The 26,719-nt window shown below is 41.4% G+C and overlaps 1 protein-coding gene across 1 annotated transcript in view; it reads left to right on the top strand.

Annotated features, from left to right (window-relative positions):
* The first annotated feature begins 10,972 nt into the window (after positions 1-10,972).
* The window catches only part of LOC124544775 (odorant receptor 83a-like), a 30,330-nt gene continuing 14,583 nt past the window's right edge, over positions 10,973-26,719 (top strand). Inside the window, exon 1 of the mRNA XM_047123491.1 lies at positions 10,973-11,439. Coding sequence (XP_046979447.1) covers positions 10,973-11,439 — 467 coding nt within the window. The remainder of the gene's footprint in view (positions 11,440-26,719) is intronic.

Genomic DNA, 26,719 nt, shown 5'->3' with positions numbered 1-26,719 from the left:
AATGGCTCTGAGCACTGTGGGACTTAACTTCTGTGGTCATCAGTCCCCTAGAACTTAGAACTACTTAAACCTAACTAACCTAAAGACATCACACACATCCATGCCCGAGGCAGGATTCGAACCTGCGACCGTAGCAGTTGCGCGGTTCCGGACTGAGCGCCTTAACCGCGAGACCACCGCGGCCGGCCCGGTCGAGGTGGGCGAGCGGTTCTAGGCGCTTCAGTATGGAACCACGCGGCCGCTACGGTTGCTGGTTCGAGTCCTACCCAGGGCATGGATGTGTGTGACGTCCTTAGGTTAGTTATGTTCAAGTAGTTCTAAGTTCTAGGGGACTGATGACTTCAGATGTTAAGTCCCATAGTGCTCAGAGCCATTTGATCTAACGACTTAGATTTGTTATTGTTGTGGTATTTAGTCTGAAGACCGGTTTGATGCAGCTCTCCACGCTAGACCATCCTCTGAACGCTTCTTCATTTCTGCACAAATACTGAACCTACTTTATGTATTATAAGCGTGGAACAGTAACTGGGTCGGTAGTGATTGACACTTCATCAAGAGGAATTGTTGATAACTACTGCGAGTTATATTGACGGAGAAATACTTTTTCCACTGTGTTGCACAAACTTCACGATGCCATATGTAATAAGCATGACCGTGCTGTTTCCTCTTTTCTAGGTGCTGATCATGGCGGCAACGGCTGAGTCACCTGTGGCACTACTGGGCCGCAACGCATCTATGCTGCGACTGCTGGGGCTGTATCAACAAAAAAATGACGGCAGTAGACTCAAAGCCGCTCTTCTCTCCGCTTTCTCTCTCATCTTTCTCCTCTTTCACCCGGTCTTTGCTGCCTTAAAGCTCTACATGGACCCTCCAGAAGACCTAGTGGATTCTGCATTGTGCTCATTCGCTTTCATTATCACTGATGGTGTTTTTATAAAGGTAAGATTGAAGCTTGACTTTTCACCATGTTCGTCTTTCTTTGTCATTCTGGGCAACGACTACCTGCTCCTGCTGGGGTGTTGATAATCACGAGTGACTTGTGAAACAGGAATTGTAAGAACGAATATTCAGTAATACTTTGGGAATTATCGTTTCAACGAGCAGGTCGTTTTTCACGCCGGTCCTCTGTGAGGCATGGGTAATGCAGTGAGCATCGGAGTGCGCTTGCCCCTTGCTCGTGATCATCTGGGATACAGTCGCTCGGTAGCCTTCGACAGTTGTACTATCAACTACTCCACAATTTACGACCTGTGACAATATATTAGACACTCAGGGTTAATTCGTGTTGTGCAGGTGAGAGACAGTTAAACATTTGCCCACAAACACAAAAGCCTCGATTTTTATTAGCTGTCACTTTGAATTTCTTTATTACATTTTGCTATTAGTCGTGGAATAGCAGTGGTAGAGGGGAAATTAGATTGTCAACGCTGTCTGCATAGTTGCCAGATTACTGATAACGTAATTTGATAACGATGTCAAGAGACGTTGCTAGATATCGGCCATCACTCCTCTCCTACTACTCTGACGTCACAATCCAAGATGGCGGAAATAGACCACTTGTGCTAAGTACATGGTGTATCAAAAAGAATCATCCAATTTAAAAAATCGTAACTATTATGTTGCAATATGGTGAGCAAGATGTGTGAGACATGCGAAGTACCCTCACACTTCAAGAAGAATATAGTAATTCCAATCCCAAAGATAGCAGGTGTTGACAGGTGTGAAAATTATCGAACTATCAGTTTAATAAGTCACGGCTGCAAAATGCTAACACGATTTCTTTACAGGCGAATGGGAAAACCGATAGAAACCGGCCTCGAGGAAGATCAGTTCGGATTCCGTAGAAATGTTGGAACACGTGAGGCGATACTGACCCTACGACTTATCTTAGAAGATTGATTAAGGAAAGGCAAACCTACGTTTCTAGTATTTTTAGACTTAGAGAAAGCTTTTGACAGTGTTGACTGGAATACTCTCTTTCAAATTCTGAAGGTGGCAGGGGTAAAACACAGGGAGCGAAAGGCTATTTACAATTTGTACAGAAAGCAGATGTCAGTTATAAGAGTCGAGGGGCATCAAAGGGAAGCGGTGGTTGAGAAGGGAGTGAGACAGGGTTGTAGCCTATCTCCGATGTTATTCGATCTGTATACTGAGCAAGCAGTAAAGGAAACAAAAGAAAAATTCGGAGTAGGAATTAAAATCCATGGAGAAGAAATATAAACTTTGAAGGACCTGGCAGAGCAGTTGAACAGAATGGACAGTGTCCTGAAAGGAGGATTTAAGATGAATATCAACAAAAGCAAAACGAGGAAATGGAATTAAATCAGGTAATGCCGAGGGAATTAGATTAGGAAATGCAACACTTAAAGTAGTAAATGAGTTTTACTATTTGGGGAGCAAAATAACTGATGATGGACGAAGTAGAAATGATATAAAATGTAGACTGTCAATGGCAAGGAAAGCGCTACTGAAGAAGAGAAATTTGTTAACAGAGTATAGATTTAAGCGTCAGGAAGTCTTTTCTGAAAGTATTTGTATGGAGCGTAGCCATGTATGGAAGTGAAACATGGACGATAAATAGTTTAGACAAGAAGAGCTTGGTGCTACTGATGAATGCTGAAGATTAGATGGGTAGATCACGTAACTAATCAGGAGGTACTGAATAGAACTGGGGAGAAGAGGAATTTGTGGCACAACCTGACCAGAAGAAGGGATCGGTTGGTAGGACACGTTCTGAGATATGAAGGGATCATCAATTAAGTAGTGAGGGGAACCGCGGACGGTAAAAATCGTGGAGGGTGACCAAGGCGTGAACACACTAAACATATTCAGAAGGATGTAGGTTGCAGTAGTTACTCAGAGATGAAGAAACTTGCACAGGATAGAGTAGCATGGAGAGCTGTCTCAAACCAGTCTCTGGACTGAAGACCACAACAACAACAACATCTACAAAATACTGTTGGAAAGTGCAAACTCTCTAGCTATGCATGGTTCCTGATAGGTAGCAGCAGTGTGCGCCCACTTCAGTTCTATCAAAAATGGTGTTGAGATTTCAGAAAGCGTTCTGTGCTCTACATTTTGCGCAGTGCGGGTCAGTAATAACAATTCAGCGTGCCTTTCGTACCAGGTATGGTGTGGACCGCTGCTACAACACAGAGCGTTAGACGATGGCATGAACAGTTCCGAGAAACAGATTGTTTGCGTAAAGGCAAATAGCCTGTCCATCCACTAGTGTCTGACAAAGACGTCGAACACATCCGCTACTGTTGAAAGAAGTACATTTCTCGATATGCTTGAGAAGTTTCTTTTCCCACAGCTGGAGACTGATTCGAACGACTTCATTCTCCAACAGGATGGGGCAGCACCACCCTGGCATCTGGAAGTACGGCAATTTTTAAATCAAATCTTAATGATGGGTCGGTCGCTGTGGACCACATGATTCAGCCTTATATTTCTGACCTCCGAGGTCACTAGACCTGACTGTATGTGATTATTTCTTGTGGGGTTTATAAAAGACTTTGTTTATGTACCTCCGTTACCAACAACAATGAATGAACTGAGACATTGCATCAGAACAGGTGTGGAAGCTGTAGCTCAAGACATGCTCGCCGCAGTGTGGGAACAATTTGAGTACCATATTGACATCTGCTGTCCATCTCCGGATACTTTTGATCACATAGTGTATGTATTTGGTATCAACTGTGCCAAAAAAACAGCAGAAAGCTATCAGCAAATCTATTTTTAATTTATTCCTTTTGCAGACTGTTCTCATACTTTTCTCTTTACTAATTTCTTCCTAAAAACTACTTAATGTTCTGGAAATCCATTTTTGCAACTACTAAATAACGTGTATTTTTTTAACACACGAGTTTTATCTTCTTCGTTTAAAGGCTCGTCAATGATTGCATTATCTTCTGATTTCAGTTTTCTTGTGGAAGTGCCCACTGTATGCATATTTCCGAGTTATTCATGCTTTTGTATTTTTGTGTCGGCCAACTTCAGTTTGGCTTGCAGCGTAATAGATTCTTGACGTAAAACATGGAAAAGATAAATCACAGTTGATATTAATGTACGGTCTGCTGACTAAACGTATATCTATAAGAAGACCGAAACTAATGTTGATGCATTATTTTTTTGCTGTTGTACATAGAGAAATATGTAGCGCTACAAACCAATGTGGAACTAGCTCAAAAACTCCTGCTAAACGTAGGAATAACTAGAATATGTGCATGCAGGCGACATTTCTAGATTTATGTGGAAATCGAAAGAAAATGCAACGGCTGACGATGTTTTAAATAAAATAAAACGAAAATATTTTACTAGTTGCGAAGACGCATTTGACGTATCTCAAGTAATTATACCGCAACTACGAACAATAGGTGGAGACAAATGTGGAAAACAGTGATACCGACTATGGACTGACACTTTCTGCTTTCAGACTGCAATTTTCATCGCAGACAGAGGCATGTTGCACCAGATGCTGGAGGTACTGTCTGACTCCAGGAGGCTATACGGTCGTCAAGAGGCAAGCAAGAAGATTCGAGGACGTTACGAGGACCTCGCCGAACGAATGCTGCTGTATATGCAGGTTAAGTTCTACGCTGATGCACTGAAATTTGCAATTGTCCATTGTGAATTTACTTACGTAGTGAGTAATATTACGCAACCTGAAATTTAAAGTTGGGAGGGAAAGAACTACGTTGTTGCACATGAGATGTTGGATGCTGTGGCGAGTAATGGCTGCCGTGTTGCAAATACTTGTTTTTATATGTGCGTACCTCAAGCTTTGTCACGGTTTTGACAGCTGTAATAAACTGAATAAATCACAATTATATTTTTCGTCTGTAGCGAGCCATCGAAGACAACGTACTTCTTGTAGCAACGTGTTAAAAAAGTCCCTGAACAACCTCCGAAATTTTGCTGATCGGTCACCTGGTTAAGATCGTGTTTGTCTGCCTTTGGAAAGCAATACAGCATTCTTTCTGCGTGTCATGATTTCAACATAACTTTGGATGGTTTTCGGAGGTACGTGACACCAGATGTGCAATTGCAGTACTTTGCGGAACTGTGGTTGTGACCAGGGTGCTTGCTTTCGATAGCATCTCAGGTATGATCCAGTAGGTTCAGTTCAGGTAAATCTGGTGGCCAAGACATCAACGTGAGACAACTATCATACCTCTCAAGCCGTTATAGCTCGAGTCCGGCCTTGTTACACTGACATTTATCATGTCGAAGATGCCAACGGGAGTCAGTGATGCTCTATAATGTTCACGTAGCCCACAGCTGTCACTGTGTCTGCAATGACCATAAGGTGAACGTACCCCCATGGCACAACACTGGTCAGCTGGCCTATGTCCTAGTGCAAGTACATGTTTCGAGCAGTCGTTCGCTGGACGACGGCGTGTCCGCACACAACCATCAACCCGGTGTAAGAAAAACTGCCATTCGTCCAGCCAGGCGACAGATTTAGACTGATCCACAATCCGATGTCAAGGGTCACGTGCGCACTGTAATCGGTACTGAGGTGTCGTTGTGTCAACATTGCAGGACGAAGAAGTCGTCTGCTGCGAATCCCCATGTTCAACTGTCTGTTCCGCGTAATTTACAAGAATCGAAGTCGCGGGGTCCAAACGATACATATCGAACGTGAGGTCGTAAATCGATCATGCAACTCTAGTGGCGGGCGTTGTGATCAATTATTTGTGATCGTCATTTTATCTGTTTTCCATCGTTCCCTGAGTTGCTCTAAATTACATACCTCCGCGAATTATTTGTGAGTTGCTAGGGAATCCTAGACGATTTATGTCGTTAGTGAGGGGGATGTCTGGTGTTCTTGAGGTTTCTTCGGCGGATTCTCTCACATGGAAAAATCTAATTCCATGTTTATCCAGCGTAGAAAATTGTTCGACTTTTTGTCACAAATATGGACTACTACCGGACGAGAAAAGAAGGGACTGTGTAGACTGTGGTGGTGCGAAGTGTGTAAAACTTCGTAAGAACAGTTTCGATACCATTTACAATTTCATTGCGGACAGTGCGGAAAACGAACGAGTAGCTGTCAGGAAGAATACGTGGTTCGACTCTTCCAAATTATCCATCCAGACCACCGTAATGGACTTTCACATGATAACAAGACCGACAACGAGTAAGGTAAGTCGTCTCCTTTGCAGTTACAAGTATTTTTGTAATGCTCTTCATTTGTCATTGCTGTAGCGACCACCGTAAACAAACTCATAACGCCCGGCACCAGAGTCGCATGATCGATTTACGATCGCATGTTCGATATGTATTGTTTGAACCCCGCGACTTCGATAGGCAATCATTGTTAGAAATTAACGTGTTCTGAAACATTTGCGATTGCACCAGCATTGTGCTTCATCGTCAGATCTGCCATACATCACGCCTGTACTGCTTTACAGAGCCTCTGACCTTCACGCTGTGTAATGAGGCATGTACATCCAATAGCTTGTCGCCTAGTCGTGGTTTCGCCTTCTTAAACCACTTTCCATACATTCTCACGACAGTAGCTTCCGAACAGCTGACCAACTTGGCTGTTTTCGAGACGCTCATTCCAACGCAACTGACCTTAACAATGTATCCTTTGTGAAAGTCGTTGTGTCAGTTGATTTCCATATTCATGGCCCATATCGACGGTAGAATGACTCCCCATTCGTCTCTGCTCCGCGTGTACAGGGTGTTTCTGTAACAGCGTGCAAAATGTGTGTCAGGACGTAGAGAATGATCCACTGAACTATAAATATTTTCGCATTCAGAGGAGAAAGTTGGTGATTGGAATTTCGTCAGAATATTCCGTCGCAACGAGAAACGCCTTTGTTTTAATGATGTCCATCCCAAATCCTGTATCATTTCAGTGACACTCTCTCTCTTATTTCACGATAACACAAAACATGCTGCCTATCTTTGAACTTTTTCGATGTACTCCGTCAATCCTATCTGGTATGGATCCCACTCCACGCAGCGGTATTCTAAAAGAGGACGGACAAGCGTAGTGTAGGCAGTCTCCTTAGTAGATCTGTTACATTTTGTGAGTGTCCTGCCAATAAAACGCAGTCTTTGGTTAGCATTCCCCACAACATTTTCTATTTGTTCCTTCCAATTTAAGTTGTTCATAATTGTAATTTCTAGGTATTTAGTTGAATTTACGGCCTTTAGATTTGAATGATTTATCGTGTAACCGAAGTTTAACGGATTCCTTTTAGCAGTCATGTGGATGACCTCACACTTTGCGTTATGTAGGGTTAACTGCCAATTTTCGCACCATTCAGATTTCTCGCGGTCACCGAATATGTCCTTTAGAAGGTTCATCGCCTTGGGGGCGATATGTGCAGTCGTCACATCCTGTTGGAACGAGGCATTCTCAATTTCGAACTCATTCAGTTTACCTAGGAAGGGCTCCAGAATGCATGTGCAGTACCGTTCTACATTTATGGTGTCCTGAAAGAAGATCGGCCCAATGATGCGTTTACGAGTCACGGTGCACCAAACACGAACCTTCTGATCATGCAATGGGGTCACCTTAAATTCATGCGGATTCTCCATAATCCACACATGACTATTCTAGCTATTCAGGTAACAGGAGAGGTGAAACCATGCCTCATCCGTGAAAAACGTTGTGTCAGGAATGCCCTCACTACTGCCCTGCAGGAAGGAGAGAAGTCCGCAGCTCGTGGTCAAGCGGTAGCGTTCTCGCTTCCCGCGCCCGGGTTTCCGGGTTCGATTCCCGGCGGGGTCAGGGATTTTCTCTGCCTCGTGATGACTGGGTGTTGTGTGATGTCCTTAGGTTAGTTAGGTTTAAGTAGTTCTAAGTTCTATGGGACTGATGACCATAGATGTTAAGTCCCATAGTGCTCAGAGCCATTTTTGAAGGAGAGAAACCAGTGTCCCTCAGTTCATGCACGACTGAAACTTTGTAAGGATACATGGACGTCCGGAGAATCTTGTGAGTGGAGCCCACGGATGCATGGGCCTGCTGAGCTAGTCGTCTAACCGATTTCTTTGGACTTTGCAGAATCATGTCTTGCACCTCAGCCACCTTCGGATGTGGATGTGGATAGCCTGCCTGATTTTGGAGCATTATGACCGCTTCCGGTCTTTCATAACTTGGCGGTGAGGTTCCGTACAGCATTGCGGTTAGGCATCTTCATTCCAGGGAACTTTGCTGAAAATGCAGCTTCTACTGTTGAGGTAAACTTGTCTCCATTGCAGAACACATGCTCCACAAGAAACACTCTTTGTTCAATCGTCAGCGTGATGATCTGGATCACCTTCATGTCACACAAGACGTTGGTCTTGAATCAAACCAGACCTGCGAACAAAAATACAAATACCTGGTCAAATATGGTTAAGATACGTCAAACAATGGAAAATGTTGTATTAATAATTGACAATCATATCAGTCATTACTTAGCACACCGCAACATGGCACTGCGTAGTTACTTTCCGAACACCTGGGTAATCTCTATATTGTATAATAGGCAAAGTCCCAACTGATTGACTCACTGAAGCTAACTGTCTCATCACCTCCTAACAACTAAGCATAGAACCTTGAAATTTAGTTTTGGCGTGGATTTTATACTCTAGGCGTCGTTTAAGAAGGGGTTTTTAGAAATTCCAATCCTAAGGGGGGGGGGGGGGGGGGGGGAAAGTGGATGAAGTGTTTTTTTGAAAAATGTCGCTATTAAGGCAGCTTTGAAGCTAGACCTACAAGAATTAGTAATTGGTTTGTCAGTCAGAAATAAAGAAATACGTGCTTCAGCATTTTTTAAATTTAGCCCTATCGGGGTGGAACAGTGGGCGAAGATTTTTTTGAAAATATATCTTTATTAAAGAACTACTATAGTATTTGAAAGCTACATCTATGTACATTTGTTTTTTACTATTCGGTTACAAGTAAAAAAAATGTGTTTCGGTGTTTTTGGAAATTGAATCCCTTTGGGGGTGAAATAGGGGATGAGATTTTTTATGAACATATTTTATTATTAAACCATTTAAAGCTAAATATATGAAAATTTAAATTTAGCTCCTCAGTAGAAATAAAAAAGTACGTGTTTCAGTGCTTTTGGAAATTCAAACCGTATGGACGTGAAACTTGTAATGAAACTTTTTATGGAACTATTTCATTATGCAAGCATGTTTGACGCTAAATCTGTGAAAATTTGTATGTTGCTGCTCTGTTGGAAATAAAACAAAAGCATGTCACTGTTTCTGGAAATTCAACCCGTAAGGCGTAAACTAGGGGATGAAATTTTTTACGAATATAATTCTTTGTGACAGCATTTTTAAAGCTAATTCTTGGTGTTTGGCTTCTCGGTTATAGATGAAAAAAAAACCTGATTCACTGTTTTTGGAAGTTCAACCCCTGAGGGACTGAAATAGGGTCAGACTGATCCACTGACTCATCATTGTCCAGCCCAAATCGCTATGGATAGAAACTTGAAGCTTGGAGAGGGTGTTGATCTTGTACTGTAGGCATTGTTTAAGAAGTGATTGTCCTAACTCCCTTGATGGTTGGAGTTTTTACATCACAGTTACAGATAGTCGATGTAGACCAGTTATGTTGGTCACTGATGCATGCAGCGATCGTGTGAGACCCAACTCGCTTTATTTGTTCATGAGACCCAGAAAATATTAGATACAGGCTCCCAGGTAGATGCTATTTTTCTTGACTTCCGGAAGGCGTTCGATACAGTTCCGCACTGTCGCCTGATAAACAAAGTAAGAGCCTACGGAATATCAGACCAGCTGTGCGGCTGGAGTGAAGAGTGTTTAGCAAACAGAATACAGCATGTTGTTCTCAATGGAGAGACGTCTACAGACGTGCCACAGGGGAGTGTTATGGGACCATTGCATTTCACAATATATATAAATGACCTAGTAGAGAGTGTCGCAAGTTCCATGCGGCTGATGCTGTAGTATACAGAGAAGTTGCAGCATTAGAAAATTGTAGCGAAATGTAGGAAGATCTGCAGCGGCTAGGCACTTGGTGCAGGGAGTGGCAACTGACCCTTAACATAGACAAATGTAATGTATCGCAAATACATAGAAAGAAGGATCATTTATTGTATGATTATATACTAGCGAAGCAAACACTGGTAGCAGTTACTTGTGTAAAATATCTGGGAGTATGTGTGCGGAACGATTTGAAGTGGAATGATAATATAAAGTTAATTGTTGGTAAGGCGGGTGCCAGGTTGAGATTCATTGGGAGAGTCCTTAGAAAATGTAGGCCATCAACAAAGCAGGTGGCTTACAAAACACTCGTTCGACCTATACTTGAGTATTGCTCATCAGCGTGGGATCCGTACCAGATCGGGTTGACGGAAGAGATAGAGAAGATCCAAAGAAGAGCGGCGCGTTTCGTCACAGGATTATTTGTTAAGCGTGATAGCGTTACGGAGATGTATAGAAAAATCACGTGGCAGACTCTGCAAGAGAGGCGCTCTGCATGGCGGTGTAGATTGCTCGCCAGGTTTCGAGAGGGTGCGTTTCTGGATGAGGTATCGAATATTTTGCTTCCCCCTACTTATACCTCCCGAGGAGATCACGAATGTAAAATTAGAGAGATTCGAGCGCGCACGGAGGCTTTCCGGCAGTCGTTCTTCCTGCGAACCATACGCGACTGGAAGAGAAAAGGGAGGTAATGACAGTGGCACGTAAAGTGCCCTCCGCCACACACCGTTGGGTGGCTTGCGGAGTATAAATGTAGGTGTAGATGTAGATATATGTATCGAGACAGCCCCTTCAGCATCAACTAAGAGTTGGAGATGGAGCACTGAAGCGCTGAAACTGGTAGCTACACGATAAATGAGATCATAAGGACAGCTGTAGGCGTTTCATTTTCTTACAAAAATAAATTTTTTGTCTGTATTTTAATTTTTTGTATTACGGTGTCAGACATTTTCTGAGGGGAACGTAGAGTTGTGGTGCACACTTTGCTGTCCAGGTGTCGACGATGGTGGCCTCCGTCGGCTGGCTGGCGGCCCCTCTCGTGTCCCGCGCGCTGCTCGCAGCCTCGGGCGAGTCCGGGGAAGTCCCGCGCAAACTGCCGCTGCCTGTCTGGCTGCCCCTGGAGGTCCAGGCGTCGCCCACTTACGAGATACTCTACATCATAGAGGTCTACTGCGTCATTCTGAGCAGCCTCGTCACCCTCTGTACAGACGTCCTCTTCTTTAGGTTCATGCTCATGGTGACCGCCGAGCTTCACGTTCTGAACTACAACGTTGCGACTATGGCCAAGTGGCGTGAGAGAGTTTCAGATGAACGACATGATTATGGTCATCAACAAAATACTGAAGTCCAGGACTCTTACATGGTGGGTAGAGCACTTCAAATGGCAGAAACATCCTATGAAGATGGCTATGACGACCAGTTGTACCAACAACTAGTGACCAACGTTCGCCATCATCTGATCATCCTCAGGTTTGTAACACCTAGTTACTCTTGATAAAGCATTAGTCGTAGTTCATCGATTAATTCACTATTTTGATTTAGAAACTGGTCATATTTTATTCTGCACTCAGCGACTGATTACTGTATGAAACGTCCCCTCAGGAAAATTATAAATGACTGTGCTTAAACTGACACACAATATTTTTAGCGCAACGCAATCTGACTTTCAATAATCCCTACAAAAGAATGGCCCTGACTAACAATAACCTATACCTTTCATGAATCACTTACTTCACAAAAATCTTCGTTACTCGAACTACTGCAATACAGCGAGCGCCAATACAGCCAGCTAAATGAAAGTTTCTAACTACTGAAGGCACTAACTACTGATAGGCACAGTCAGCAAACGAAAGATTTTGATAGAGAACAAACAATGTATTTACCTCAATAGTGTTCAAAAGTCATTGTATATTCAGCGGTAACGTTAGGTGATTCACCCTATATATATATATATATATATATATATATATATATATATATATATATATATATATATATATATATGGTGAGTCACCTAACGTTACCGCTGAATATATTCCGCAAACCACATCAAATACTGACGAACCGATTCCACAGACCGAACGTGAGGAGAGGGTCTAGTGTAATTGTTTAATACAAACCATACAAAAATGCACGGAAGTATGTTTTTTAACACAAACCTTCCTTTTTTTAAAATGGAACCACGTTGGTTTTGTTAGCACATCTGAACATATAAGCAAATACGTAATCAGTGCCGTTTGTTGAAATGTCGTGTGGCTAGGGCCTCCCGTCGGGTAGACCGTTCGCTTGGTGGAGCTCTTTCGATTTGACGCCACTTCGGCGACCTGCGGGTCGATGGGGATGAAAAGATGATGTTTAGGACAACACCCAGTCCCTGAGGGGAGAAAATTTCCGACCCAGCCGGGAATCGAACCCGTGCCTTTAGGATTGACAGTCTGTCACGCTGACCACTCAGCTGCCGGGGCGGACGTTTGTTGCATTGTAAAATGTTAATTACATCCGTAGATATAGTAACCTGAAGTTGACGCTTGAGTACCACTCCGTTGTTCGATCGTGTGTATCGGAGATCACCGAATTACGTAGGGATCCAAAGGGAACGGTGATGGACCTTAGGAACAGAAGAGACATTACGTCCACATGCTAACACCTTTTTATTGGTCTTTTTCACTGACGCACATGTACATTACCATGAGGGGTGAGGTACACGCACACACGTGGCTACCGTTTTCAATTACGGAGTGGAATAGAGTGTGTCCCGACATGTCAGGCAAATAGATATTCAATGTGGTGGCCATCATGTACCGTGTGTACCGTGATGTGCCTACAACCCCAGAGGATATGAAACAACGTATTGCGGCAGGCTGCGGCGACATTACACCAGATGTACTGCGGCGTGTACGACATTCATTACGCCAGAGATTGCAATTGTGTGCAGCAAATGATGTCTATAACCTTTGTCCCTGTTGCTATAAATTTCTAACTTTGCAATGTTTCATCGTATTCTTTCAAATGTAGAATGGAAATTTTTACTCGTGATTGCTGTGTAATCTTTAATCTGTGTAGCTTATTATGAGTATATGGCTGTGGAATTTTCTGAATATGAAACATGTCTGCACATCACTATGAATGTACCGCTGCCGAACAAAACTATGGAAACGCGACTAACGCAACACATTAACATGCTTAATACGGTGCCAGAAAACCGTTGGCATTCAAAACAACTTCCATTCATCACGGCACGGCTAAATACAGGTCGTGTATGGTTCTCAGGGGAATTTTACACCGTTCTTCCTCCAAAATACTGGCAGGTTCAGGTAAAAATGAAGGGGGTCGGTAGCAACTGCGCTCTCTACTCTCCAAAGTAGATAGTACTGAGATCTGTTGTCTGTGCTGGCCAGGGCAGATGCGAAAATTTATCCTTATGTTCACAAAACCAGTCCTGGACGATTCGAGCTGTGTGAAGAGGGACCCTGTCATCTAGGAACACAGCATCTCTATTGGAGAACAAACATTAGCTCATGGTATGTAACTGATCAGCCAAAATGGTTCCATAATTCCTATGGAATACCATAATATGGTAGTCCATCCATGTTTCACGCTTGGGACTTAGACTCGGTCAGAAGTTGTTAACAGTGTGAAACAAGACTCATCCGACCAAATGACATTCTTTCATTCCTCCCTAGCCCAGGTTTTACTGCTTCACCACCACCTTCCCTGTTACGGGCAATTACATCATAGATGAGTGGTTTTGAAATTCCAGTTCGCTCTGCAATTCCCTGTTGATGGAGGCTCCTTCATGTTCTCTCTTGAGTGTGACATTCAGTTCCGCACTGACTTTTTCAGCTGCCGTCCTCTTATGTTTCGTCAAAATCCTCTTCAATAACCACTGGCCATGATCACTCAGCACACACATTCATCAGCTTTATGACTTATAAGACCATGGTCTCGCACTTTCCCTGTATGTGATATAAATCTTCGATACAGTTCCTCTTGAAGCACCAAACACGTTGGCTGTCTTGGTTATGAACCCACCCACAATACGAGCACCAACAATTTTCCAACTTTCGAATCCACTTAGCTCCAACATAATGCACTCACAACTGCAGAGAACCCTATTCTGACCACGACTGACTTTTGTAACGTTTGTCGAAATTGAAAGGCGCCGTTCGTGATCAAACACAACAGTGCAACCTGTAGGCTTGGCCACCTCCTCCATTAATGTTAAAATTTGCATTTTTCGCAGTTTTACCATGTTTTTGTTCAAACTTTGCAGAATCGTACAAAATTTTCTTAAAACAATATTAAACATACAATAAGGAATTTGATATAGCAGATGGGATTGACAACTTTTCAACAAACAAGGCTTTGATATTGATTGACGTATAGGAAAGCATTTCTCGTTACCAATACTAATCAGAACGTATATAGAAATAGGTCATTATTCACCATTCCCTGATAACTCCCGAACATTGTTTTCTCTTGGCCCTGGTTCTGAGCACTATGGGACTCAACATCTGAGGTCATCAGTCCCCTAGAACTTAGAACTACTTAAACCTAACTAACCTAAGGACATCACACACATCCATGCCCGAGGCAGGATTCGAACCTGCGACCGAAGCGGTCGCGCGGTTCCAGACTGAAGCGCTAGAACCGCTAGGCCAGACCAGCCGGCTCTTGGCCCTGATATTAATTCTTACCTGAGCAGTAAAGATAACAAAACTCAGCTTTGCTCTCCCACCACACCTGTGATGTAACACTTTGATCCACGTTGACCTGAAATAAATTATGTGGCTCTTCCTAAAATCGTTGTTAAGCACTCATAAAATATATCAGGCAAGTAGCAATCCATATGAGCATGCTCAAAATCACACCGCTGTGTGTGAGCATGCCTGTACTCAGTAGGTTTTCTGTCATCAAACCAAGATAAGATGGTCCAGGATTAAGTCAATGAAAAACCTGTTTCCGTTTAGTTCCCTCATTTTAACTAGGAAAGCATGGTCATTAAAAGACTAAATTTTAAAAGTATGATCATATCTCTGTTCAAACACCATTAAACTAAGAATCACTTGGGTACGAGTACAAAAACATAAGACTACGTTAGCAAACTGAACAATATATATATGCAGAACTTCATATGTATATAATTAAGGCTCACCAGCCATTTGACCATCTTCTTCCGTGCGGATGCACAAACAGTGCCCGAACTCTTACGGTATTCGGCGGTAAAGCCGCGAGTAATGAGTATGATGTGCAGGGGCACTATGAATATAGTGCGGGACAGTAAGTTGCGAATATGGATCCCACGGGAGGCATGCCAGAGATGAGTCCCTGCAGTCGCACTACCCTCTGTGTCCTCGGTGGCTCAGATGGATACAGCGTCTGCCACGTAAGCAGGAGATCCCGCGTTCGAGTCCCGGTTGGGGCACATATTTTCAACTGTCCCAGTTGACTTACATCAACGCCTGTATGTAGCTAAGGGTATTCATTTCATTGTAATTTCGAACTGAACAATACTGACGAGATATAGCTTCTGCATTAACATTTAAAATGTTGAAAACGGCTGTAATTTTTTCTTGAGTAGATGCATGGTAATCAAGAAATAACTGCCCAAACAGTGTTGTGTTAAATGTGAATTGAATTTCTACATCATACTTGACAAAATGACAAATCTTTAAGCCGAGTCATTCATACTTCTGCAATTGCAGCAAACACAAATGCCTGAGCAAATATTACCTTTCCCAGATTACCCAAAGATGGAGCAAACAGCATCCCAAATGTAAACCTCCACATCACCACTGACAACAGTACAACCCAGAGAAAAGCGCATGCCTGACATGAAGTAAGCCAGAAAAAAATGACATCATGTACTGGGAACAGTATTAACTCTGGTAGCCCAAAGATGTTTCCTATATACATGCATTCAGAAACCAACCTCTCTGTGGCAAAGATTACAAAAGCTACTACCACTTATCTGATGTAATCCTTTTACATTCATGTACAAAACTGTTAAGATGAGAAAACATGTCGCTTGAAGGTATATAAAGTTTTGCATCCACAAATGGTAAAATACGTTAATATATTCATTGTGTGTCAAGGTAAAAGATTTGTGAATTACAATGAATTAGTTTGGCTTTCAGGGCCCAACGTCTAATAAAAATAGTGAACTCACATTACAAGTAAGATGAGAATATATGAGTGTATACAATGAGTACATAAAATTAAGATAACAAGTAATAATATCAATGAGACATAAGGGCCCAACCTCTAATAAAAAAAAGTGAACTCACATTGCAAATAAGATGAAAATATATGAGTTTATACAATGAGTACATAACAAGTAATAATATCAATGAGACATAAGAAATACTGGAGAAAAATAGTGAAGAAAGAAGTTGATACGTCAATTTTAGGTTTGTTGTGTAGGAGGCCACACTATGACAAACCAAGTTATCTGGACAGTTAAGAAAAACTACAAATTATTTGTAACATGACTTAGCAAAATAACAAATCAAATTAAAGAGGATAGTTTCTCTATATACCAGTTTATCCACTGAGTGCATAATATTACCACAATAAATGAAAAGGAAATTATAAACAGAAAATATTGAGAAAAAGAAAAACACTGAACAAAGTAACTGCAGTGACAATATGATAAAATAAGGATAATTATGTACAATAAAGACCTGTAAGTTCAACTGAAAAATAAAAACAAAATATACAGCACACTGTCACACAAGTGGAGGTAAAATGGATTAACCCACGAAAGACTGTCCCACACATACCACTTGGCAGTGGAATGTAATTCTATCATGGCTACATTTTGTGGGAGATGCACTTACCTTTCAATTTGCGGATGATTCACTGAATCATAAACACAGTTACAGGAAGAAGTGGTACAGGTCCATCGTAAGTGGGTAGAAGGGAGAGCATCTTGTGGATGGTGGACCGACTCAGGGAGATGACAGAAGTACCCAGATGTCTCATCCACCGACAATCCAAAACCCCGTGACAGATGAAGTAACAGCAGTTGTGACTCCATCATAATGCACTGCGGCCACGCTCTTAGTGACCTAAAGTTCCTGCCCCACGTATGGCCCAATTTGAAAAAGGCAGAGACACCATGGGAGAATAACGAGCCATCGGTAGAATTACGTCTCCAGTAGGTGATACCTGCCACTGTCACCTGGCTGGACTGCAGCTAGCCAATTAATTGTGTGTTGTCCAGATGCATTTGAAGTCTTGTCAGCTGAAGAGTTTCACATAGATGCAGCATCAGCAGTCCTGGTTGGATATAACTGCAGTGACCTAGTAAGTTGGCCAGTACTTCTGATCCTCCATTATTCGACACTAGACTGGACATTAAGCTTCAGTTTTTATAACGTTCTTTCTGATGTCCCTCTCTATGTATAGTATGCATGCACATATCTGAGGAAAGTGAGTTCTTCCCTTGAGCATTCCGGAATAATTACGTGAAATACGAGCAAAAGAAGTTACACACTTTATTGATAAAATATGTCAAACAAAACGAATTACTTAGCAAATAAAACCTATCAGGAACCGATGATATAGCACCAAAGAAAAATTGTTATGGTAGCAGGTAATTTTACAAATGGTAAATCAGGGAATACTACAGAAATGAATGAAGTTTTGCCTACAGCATCACATAGTAAAAGTTCTCAATGAACTGAAAACAAATCTAATAACTGGAACGAAACAACTTAATTTAATTAATATTGTTTATTAGAACTCAAGTAAAATAATGATAAGTTCTCAATGTGAGAACTACAAGTTGAGACACCATGCCCATTCCATCCGCATTTGAAAGGCTTTGGTTCAAAGTAAAGAGTTAGGAGAATCAATTTCTGTCCAATGTACAAAGAGTGATTGTTCCATTTAAACTATCGGAAAGTACTCTACTACACACCACAACCAGCTACATCAGATACACAACTCTACTTCAGATCTATAGTTCGAGCTTAAAACGAAAATGACATGTGTCACTATGACATCGGTGCCTACTAGCAGATCTGTGTGCACAAATCATAATAATTATTCACGTTACAGGACATCATGATTCAGAATCATAGATCAGCCATTTGTATTACAAAACACACTAGTAATTTTGTGGTTCTCTCAGCAGTAACAATTCGTATAATCCCTAAGGAACAAAGGTCGTATCTGTACTGAAAGTAGAATCCGAAAAGCATTCATAGCCACAAGAGCATATTCAGCATACTCCATAGGCATTTTCATCATCACTTTGGAGACACTCCCCAACATTAGGCAAATATAAAGATGTAAATGGGCAGCGTAGCACTCTCTTTGGTCCCAAATCACGATCCTAACAAACTCCGTACTGTGGAGAACCTTGAGAGTAATAAGGTATCGTTCAATAACGGTGAAAACAGTGGAATACTGAGCATCGGTCCATAACCATTTCATAATATGTTAAACATAATAATTATACAGATGTGGACATGCTGCACCTTACTAATTGAGGGCAGTTCCATTAGTGATAGCCTTTTTAAGGTAACGATTTGAATGCACGTGTATCATAATCTTATTATATATGTATACATTTGCACTCAAGACCCTTTTTTAGAACCCTTCAGACTCAAAATTTCATTGTTACCTCAACATATCTCGTGTCGATAGGCCATTCTTACTTAAAAGTACTTACACTTCATCACTGATCTGGTTCCTTATTAACCATTAGTCTATGACAGAAAATAACAAATATTCATCACTGCGTAGCGTTCCATATATGCCACTTCAAACACAAATGTAGTGACACTGCAGAGGCACAGTAATACACCACAGGTACCCAAAATATTCACTAAATGAAGGTCTGCATCGATTTTGCCATTCTAACAAGTAAAGCTAGTGTAAACACAAAAGGAAAGAATACCATGGAACCTGTATATTCATTCTCATTTGTTAGTAATATTTGATTCGTGGCATTGTAATTACGTAATGATCAATTTTTTATTGTACCAGTTTCTAGGAAATGTAGATACGAAGTAGTCAAATTTACATAGACAATAGAAACAATATTGTTCGGTATTTGCTTTTCTGAAACAATATAGAACGATTTTGACAACACTACTCATCTCAGTAGTCAGTAGTGTTAAGAGAGGAAATCGTATCGTTTATAAAAAAATTTAAACTAAACCTCCATGCCTCCCCTCCACCTCCATTTCCCCTGCTATTTAAATGGATCTGTTTCGACTGATCTCAAACACTTGATAGTAACAGTATGACACTGTCATGTTATAAAGATACTAAACTTAATGGGTAAGAAAACTCTGTATGAATAGAAAATTTAGCATAGCACAAAATATAGCAACAAAATATACCCTATATTAATACTTACAGGAAGGCACGCAAAGAAAATTAACTGCAGCAGTACGCCTCTGATAGCTTAGTGTGGTATACGACTCTGTTCTGAGGGAAGAAGTTTGGGCAGTTGAAAAGGGACAACTGATGATTACTGCGGCTTCTTTGTTGAGGTTCGACTACAAACATTGGTGGCGGGCGCAGAGCATGTCACGGTGACGTCCAGTGGTGGCGGCCTCCGACTACTGACTGCCGTGTCTCGCTGCTGCTGCTCCGTCGCCAGGTTCCCGTGAATACTGGCCGTGGAGAGTGTGGCTAGCGGCGGCGACAAGAGCGACGTCGGGATGCGTCACGCTCCCGGGCTCAGAGTTTAGAGGTCTTCTGTTGGCACCCTGGTGAGGGCATAGATACCCAGAACTTCGTCGTCGTACCCCCGGGATAGCAGCCAAATGCGGAGATTCCCCTGGTACCCAGAGGCTTCGGCGGTGAGCAGCAGTTTGTGTCTCAGCTGAATGAGAAGCAGAGTAGCACAGGCTCCACGTCACGTCACTGTACAGCTGTTCGACCGACGATGCTGTACTGGTTTGAGCGTCTTTAAATACTGGTTCTCCATCCTGATTTCTGTTAGCTGCGTTTAGTATGCTGCGCCATATGACATCCTCGATGTCGTAACTGGGTTGGAATACTTCTGCAGGCAGGATTACGCACTGGCGACAAGCGTTGTTTGGCGTCACCGGAGTGTTGTGAAGCCACCAACCACGCAGCTCCTTCGCCGGCTGCGACCAACTTGACGAAAGTCTGATTTCCTCATGATGCTCTTTTGATGGTCTCAAGAGTCGTCGATAGCTTTATCCCTTCACATAACCGGATGGTACTTACCACTGTATGCATCTTTCCTCACACACATTTAGCAGCACCTCTGTGGTCGAATTGTGAATTCTGTTTCCACCTCATTCATGCTTCTAATTTACCTCCAGTTCCCAATTCAATGTATACTCTTTGGTCATCGTTTACTGTGCAAAACTGTCACTATGAAAACTCAAGTTCACGACGTGTACTTACACTAACACTTAATCAGTTTCTCTAAGAAATTCGTTTCTACATGAATATGTGCACCATAATTCGTATTTGCCCTAAAATTACTACTCTTCTCGTGGAAGTCCAGTCTTACATGAATGTACACACTTATTATCACTGACCAAATGACTAGTACAATTTTACATTCAGCACAAGCACAATTCTTTAAATACGGAAAGATTTATAATACACCAAGAAAAATTTATTGTTGAGCGACACTCCCTTGTTTGACAGATGGTTTCACTAATAACTCTTATCCCACATGTAACTCCTTTATATTCATTTGAGATCTTCGCGATCTCGTACATTTTCCGGCTACCTTCTTTATTCTTGTGAGTGCTAAATCAGCCACCTCATAATAAAATAACCGCGGTTGTGATGGTAAAGGAACTAACTCCTTCACTCTGTCTGGTGGCTGTTTATTTTTCCAGTGCAAGAGGAAGTGACATTGAGTTAGATTTCTTGGGTAGCTCGTTCAAGCTCTTGAAAACTATTCAGATATTTGTCCCTAGTCTAGTATTCTCGATGACAGTGTAACTAGCAAACCTTTCTCAATTCACTCACTACGTGCTCCAAGGGACTCAAAGCAATTTGATAGCGAGAAATAAAAACAGTTTTTATCGTTCAGAGTCTTGAAGTTCGCGTCCAATGGCGCAAGGTCCATTATGTGATACAACATTATCCATATGACCAACTTCACTTAAGAAATGCTTCACAAATGCTAGTGACACTGACTTCATGGAAGTTCTCTGCAGAGAAGTAAGAGAAATAAATTTAGAGTTCAGCTCCACTGCCACAAATACGAAAGAAAAGTTTCGATTCTTCTTTGGAATGCGACAGTAGGGAGCTACTAACTCTCCCAATTTTACTGAAATTATAGGAACGAACTCAGTCATCTGAAATGGTAGGAGGCTTCACCTTTGACATTAGGTGCTTACAACAAGTACATGGCAGACTCTTCTCTACATATTGTTAAAGTACAGGGTTATTACAAACGATTGGAGCGATTTCACAGCTCTACAATAACTTTATTATTTGAGATATTTTCACAATGCTTTGCACACACATACAAAAACTCAAAAAGTTTTTTTAGGCATTCACAAATGTTCGATATGTGCCCCTTTAGTGATTCGGCAGACATCAAGCCGATAATCAAGTTCCTCCCACACTCGGCGCAGCATGTCCCCATCAATGATTTCGAAAGCATCGTTGATGCGAGCTCGCAGTTCTGGCACGTTTCTTGGTAGAGGAGGTTTAAACACTGAATCTTTCACATAACCCCACAGAAAGAAATCGCATGGGGTTAAGTCGGGAGAGCGTGGAGGCCATGACGTGAATTGCTGATCATGATCTCCACCACGACCGATCCATCGGTTTTCCAATCTCCTGTTTAAGAAATGCCGAACATCATGATGGAAGTGCGTTGGAGCACCATCCTGTTGAAAGATGAAGTCGGCGCTGTCGGTCTCCAGTTGTGGCATGAGCCAATTTTCCAGCATGTCCAGATACACATGTCCTGTAACGTTTTTTTCGCAGAAGAAAAAGGGGCTGTAAACTTTAAACCGTGAGATTGCACAAAACACGTTAACTTTTGGTGAATTGCGAATTTGCTGCACGAATGCGTGAGGATTCTCTACCGCCCAGATTCGCACATTGTGTCTGTTCACTTCACCATTAAGAAAAAATGTTGCTTTATCACTGAAAACAAGTTTCGCACTGACCGCATCCTCTTCCATGAGCTGTTGCAACCGCGCCGAAAATTCAAAGCGTTTGACTGTCATCGGGTGTCAGGGCTTGTAGCAATTGTAAACGGTAAGGCTTCTGCTTTAGCCTTTTCCGTAATATTTTCCAAACCGTCGGCTGTGGTACGTTTAGCTCCCTGCTTGCTTTATTCGTCGACTTCCGCGGGCTACACGTGAAACTTTCCCGCACGCGTTCAACCGTTTCTTCGCTCACTGCAGGCCGACCCGTTGATTTCCCCTTACAGAGGCATCCAAAAGCTTTAAACTGTGCATACCATCGCCGAATGGAGTTAGCAGTTGGTGGATTTTTGTTGAACTTCGTCCTGAAGTGTCGTTGCACTGTTATGACTAACTTATGTGAGTGCATTTCAAGCACGACATACGCTTTCTCGGCTCCTGTTGCCATTTTGTCTCACTGCGCTCTCGAGCGTTCTGGCGGCAGAAACCTGAAGCGCGGCTCCAGCCGAACAAAACTTTTTGAGTTTTTCTACGTATCTGTAGTGTGTCGTGACCATGTGTCAATGAATGGAGCTACAGTGAATTTATGAAATCGCTTCAATCATTTGTAATAGCCCTGTAATATGTGTCACACAGCTTGCTGAAACACGTATGAGGACCAAAGTGTGCAAAGCTGAAATGTATATATCATATAAGTTTATTGTCCAAGTCATTGGGTATATACATGACCTGTAGAAAAATGTCCGTTACCAGTTACAATTATTATTTATTCGCCATAGACCGGTTTCGGGCTTGATACCGTCGTCAAGTGTTCATACATTCATGTACATGTGTATATGTGTATATTACTGGAGATCACTGTTTGAATACAAAGAAAATTATTTGCTGGTGACTAAACCGATACAAGTGGAGCAATTCTAGGTGGCGAGGCAGCATTTGTCGAAAATGTATCTAAATGTACATAAAGAAAAGTACTCTCATTATAATTATGTTGCTGTGACGCTTTTTACCCTCAGTTGAACATTTGTTATAATTTTCACGTCCATGTTTCAATTTTTAAATTTAGCTGCATATTTCACTACTGTGTCGTGAACTCGTGATATACACTGTGTTTACGTTCAAAAATGGTCATCGTCAAAGATCTTAGAAATAGGAAGTATAAAGATGTTGCTCATACAGAAACATATAGATTATGGTCAAAGAACTAAGATATAGGAAGTACAAAGACGTTGCACCCATAGAAACTTAAAGAGCTATTATAAATTGCAAAATTTTTAATCCAAATTATGAAATTTTTGATCCATTTTTTGTCAGAGAATTCTAGGAAGTACAATGATGTTATACACATGACATTACAGAGAGTTATTACAAATTATGGAAATGACAGTTAAAACTGTTTTGAGCCTCACTGTTATCAGAGGACTTAGATCTAAGGAGTACAATGATGTTATGCACATGAAATTTTTAAAGTTGTTACAAATTAAGAAAATGACAGTTAAAACTTGTGTTAACAATGCGACTTTTATAAATTACGATAAAAAGCTGTTGTATGATAGCTACATCGGATTTTCATAGCATATTACTTTTTTATTAGATATTTGTTTTTGAATATTTCATGAAATATGTAGAGATAAGATTTGTTTGCAAGCTCCACTTGATCATTGAGAATAACGTGATGTGATTTATAGCTGTGGATGTAAATTTCTAGTTGTTCAAGCAGAATCATTTTCTTTACTTTGTTAACAATATGTAGAATCTGTAGGTTGTCTCTAATGGCTGCGGCAGAGTGATCATGGTTTTTTAGATGTATTGCAAAGGTGGATTTGTGAAAGTTATTTAGATGGGAGTCATCCATGTGCTCATGGTATCTTGTAGTGAAACTACTTCAAGTTTGGCCTATGTGGAACTGTGAGCAATTGTCACATAAAAGTTTATAAATACCTTGTTTGTACTGGCATTGGTTATTGTCTTTCTGTTGTGGATGATGTGCTATTGTAGGCTGTTGTTAGTGCTGAAAGAAATTTGAATCCCAGTATTCTTAAAGATATTGGCAATTTGATATGAAATTTTATCTATAAAGGATATGCCAGCAAATGTGCTTTTTCCTGCTTCTGAATCTGATTTAGGAGGACTGCAATGTTTCTTTTTGATTTTGTTGCTAAGTTTATCAATTACATCTCAGTTGTATCCATTTCTAATGCAATTTCTTCGTTAATGTTCATTTCTTTTTGTTCATCATGGGGGCTGAGTGTGCTTTTATGTATATGATTATGTGTACATGAAAAGAATGCCATTTTGTGTTGTACTGAATGACATGAGGAGTTGTTAATGACAACATCTCTGTTGGTGGGTTTTCTGTAAATGTGAAAGGCATGTTTATTATTTACATTAGACATTGTAAGGTCAAGGAAAATGATTCATTTATCTACCTGACGTTCTACAGTGAAGTCGATGTTGTTGTGCATGCTGCTGAGACGTTTAGCAAGTTTCTCAATCTCCTCAATTGTACCATTGTCCAGGATAATGGTATCATCTACACACCTTTCATAGTAGATTACTTTATTTTCAGGTGAACAATCTAACATGAAATATTATTTTCTATGTGGTTAATGTAAATATGTACAAGTATTCCTGCCAAACTACTGCCCATTGAAAGGTCATCTTCTTGTTTATAAAATTCGTTGTTGTTGTTGTGGTCTTCAGCCCACAGACGGGTTTGATGCAGCTCTCCATGGTACCCTACCCTGTGCAAGCTTCTTCATCTCCCAATACCTACTGTAACCTACATCCTTCTGAATCTGCTTAGTGTATTCATCTCTTGGTCTCCCTCTACGATTTTTACCCTCCACGCTGCCCTCCAATACTAAATTGGTGATCCCTTGATGCCTCAGAATATGCCCTACCAACCAATCCCTTCTTCTAGTCAAGTTGTGCCACAAACTCCTCTTCTCCCCAATTCTACTCAATACCTGCTCATTAGTTATGTGATCTACCCATCTAATCTTCAGCATTCTTCTGTAGCACCACATTTCGAAAGCTTCTATTCTCTTCTTGTCTAAAATATTTACCGTCCACGTTTCACTTCCATACATGGCTACACTCCATACAAATACTTTCAGAAACGACTTCCTGACATCCAAATCTAAACTCGCTATTAACAAATTTCTCTTCTTCAGAAAGGCTTTCTCCAAGTCTACAAATGCTAGAAACGTAGGTTTGCCTTTCCTTAATCTAGCTTCTAAGATAAGTCGTAGGGTCAGTATTGCCTCTCGTGTTCCAATATTTCGATGGAATCCAAACTGATCTTCCCCGAGGTCAGCTTCTACCAGTTGTTCCATTCGTCGGTAGAGAATACGCGTTAGTATTTTGCATCCGTGACTTATTAAAATGATTGTTCGGTAATTCTCACATCTGTCAGCACCTGCTTTCTTTGGGCTCGGAATTATTATATTCTTCTTGAAGTCTGAGGGTATTTCGCCTGTCTCATACATCTTGCTCACCAGATGGTAGAGTTTCGTCAGGACTGGCTCTCCCAAGGCCGTCAGTAGTTGTAATGGAATGTTGTCTACTCGCGGGGCCTTGTTTCGACTCAGGTCTTTCAGTGCTCTGTCAAACTCTTCACGCAGTATCGTATCTCCCATTTCATCTTCATCTACATCCTCTTCCATTTTCATAGTATTGTCCTCAAGTACATTGCCCTTGTATAGGCCCTCTATATACCTCCTCCACATTTCTGCTTTCCCTTCTTTGCTTAGTACTGGGTTTCCATCTGTGCTCTTGATATTCATGCAAGTCGTCCTCTTTTCTCCAAAAGTCTCTTAAATTTTCGTGTAGGTCATATCTATCTTATCCTTAGTGATATGTGCCTGTACATCCTTACATTTGTCCTCTAGCCATCCCTGCTTAGTCATTTTGCACTTCCTGTCGATCTCGTTTCTGAGACGTTTGTATTCCTTTTGGCCTGCTTCATTTACTGCATTTTTATATTCTCTCCTTTCATCGATTAAATTCAGTATTTCTTATGTTACTCAAGGATTTCTACTAGCCCTCGTCTTTTTACCTACTAGGTCCTCTGCTGCCTTCACTACTTCATCTCTCAAAGCTACCCATTCTTCTTCTACTGTATTTCTTTCCCCCGTTCCTGTCAATTGTTCCCTTATGCTCTCCCTGAAACTCTGTACAACCTCTGGTTCTTTCAGTTTATCCAGGTCCAATCTCCTTAAATTCCCAAATTATTTGTGAAAATAACCGCAAATTGATTAAAAAATGCACTGGAAGTGGAATATTTCTCAAACAATAAAACTGAACTTTAAACGCTATAACTCCATACATTAGAAAGAAACCACAACTATTTTTACAACTGCCGAACAAGTGTTTCCGGAATTAATTAGGACACTCGGAATTAAATTCACTAGAATAGCATTCCTGTCCAGGTTTGTGATTTGGAATAATCACGGTTATTATTAAAATTAACCAAATTTCACAAATACCTGGTTCATTTACAGAGTGCCAAATATGAACAATCTAGCGTAAGACTGGTGGCACCGGAGGCGTTATTTGCAGTGGCTGTTAACGTGGCGGCGATGCAGTCATGGCAGTACTGTTGGCCTCGCCCTGTTACAGGTCTTCTTGGCGTT

Source organism: Schistocerca americana, chromosome 1 (assembly GCF_021461395.2).
Source record: "Schistocerca americana isolate TAMUIC-IGC-003095 chromosome 1, iqSchAmer2.1, whole genome shotgun sequence".
In the NCBI taxonomy this organism is placed as follows: domain Eukaryota; kingdom Metazoa; phylum Arthropoda; class Insecta; order Orthoptera; family Acrididae; genus Schistocerca; species Schistocerca americana.
This window is presented reverse-complemented; position numbering and strand designations above follow the sequence as displayed.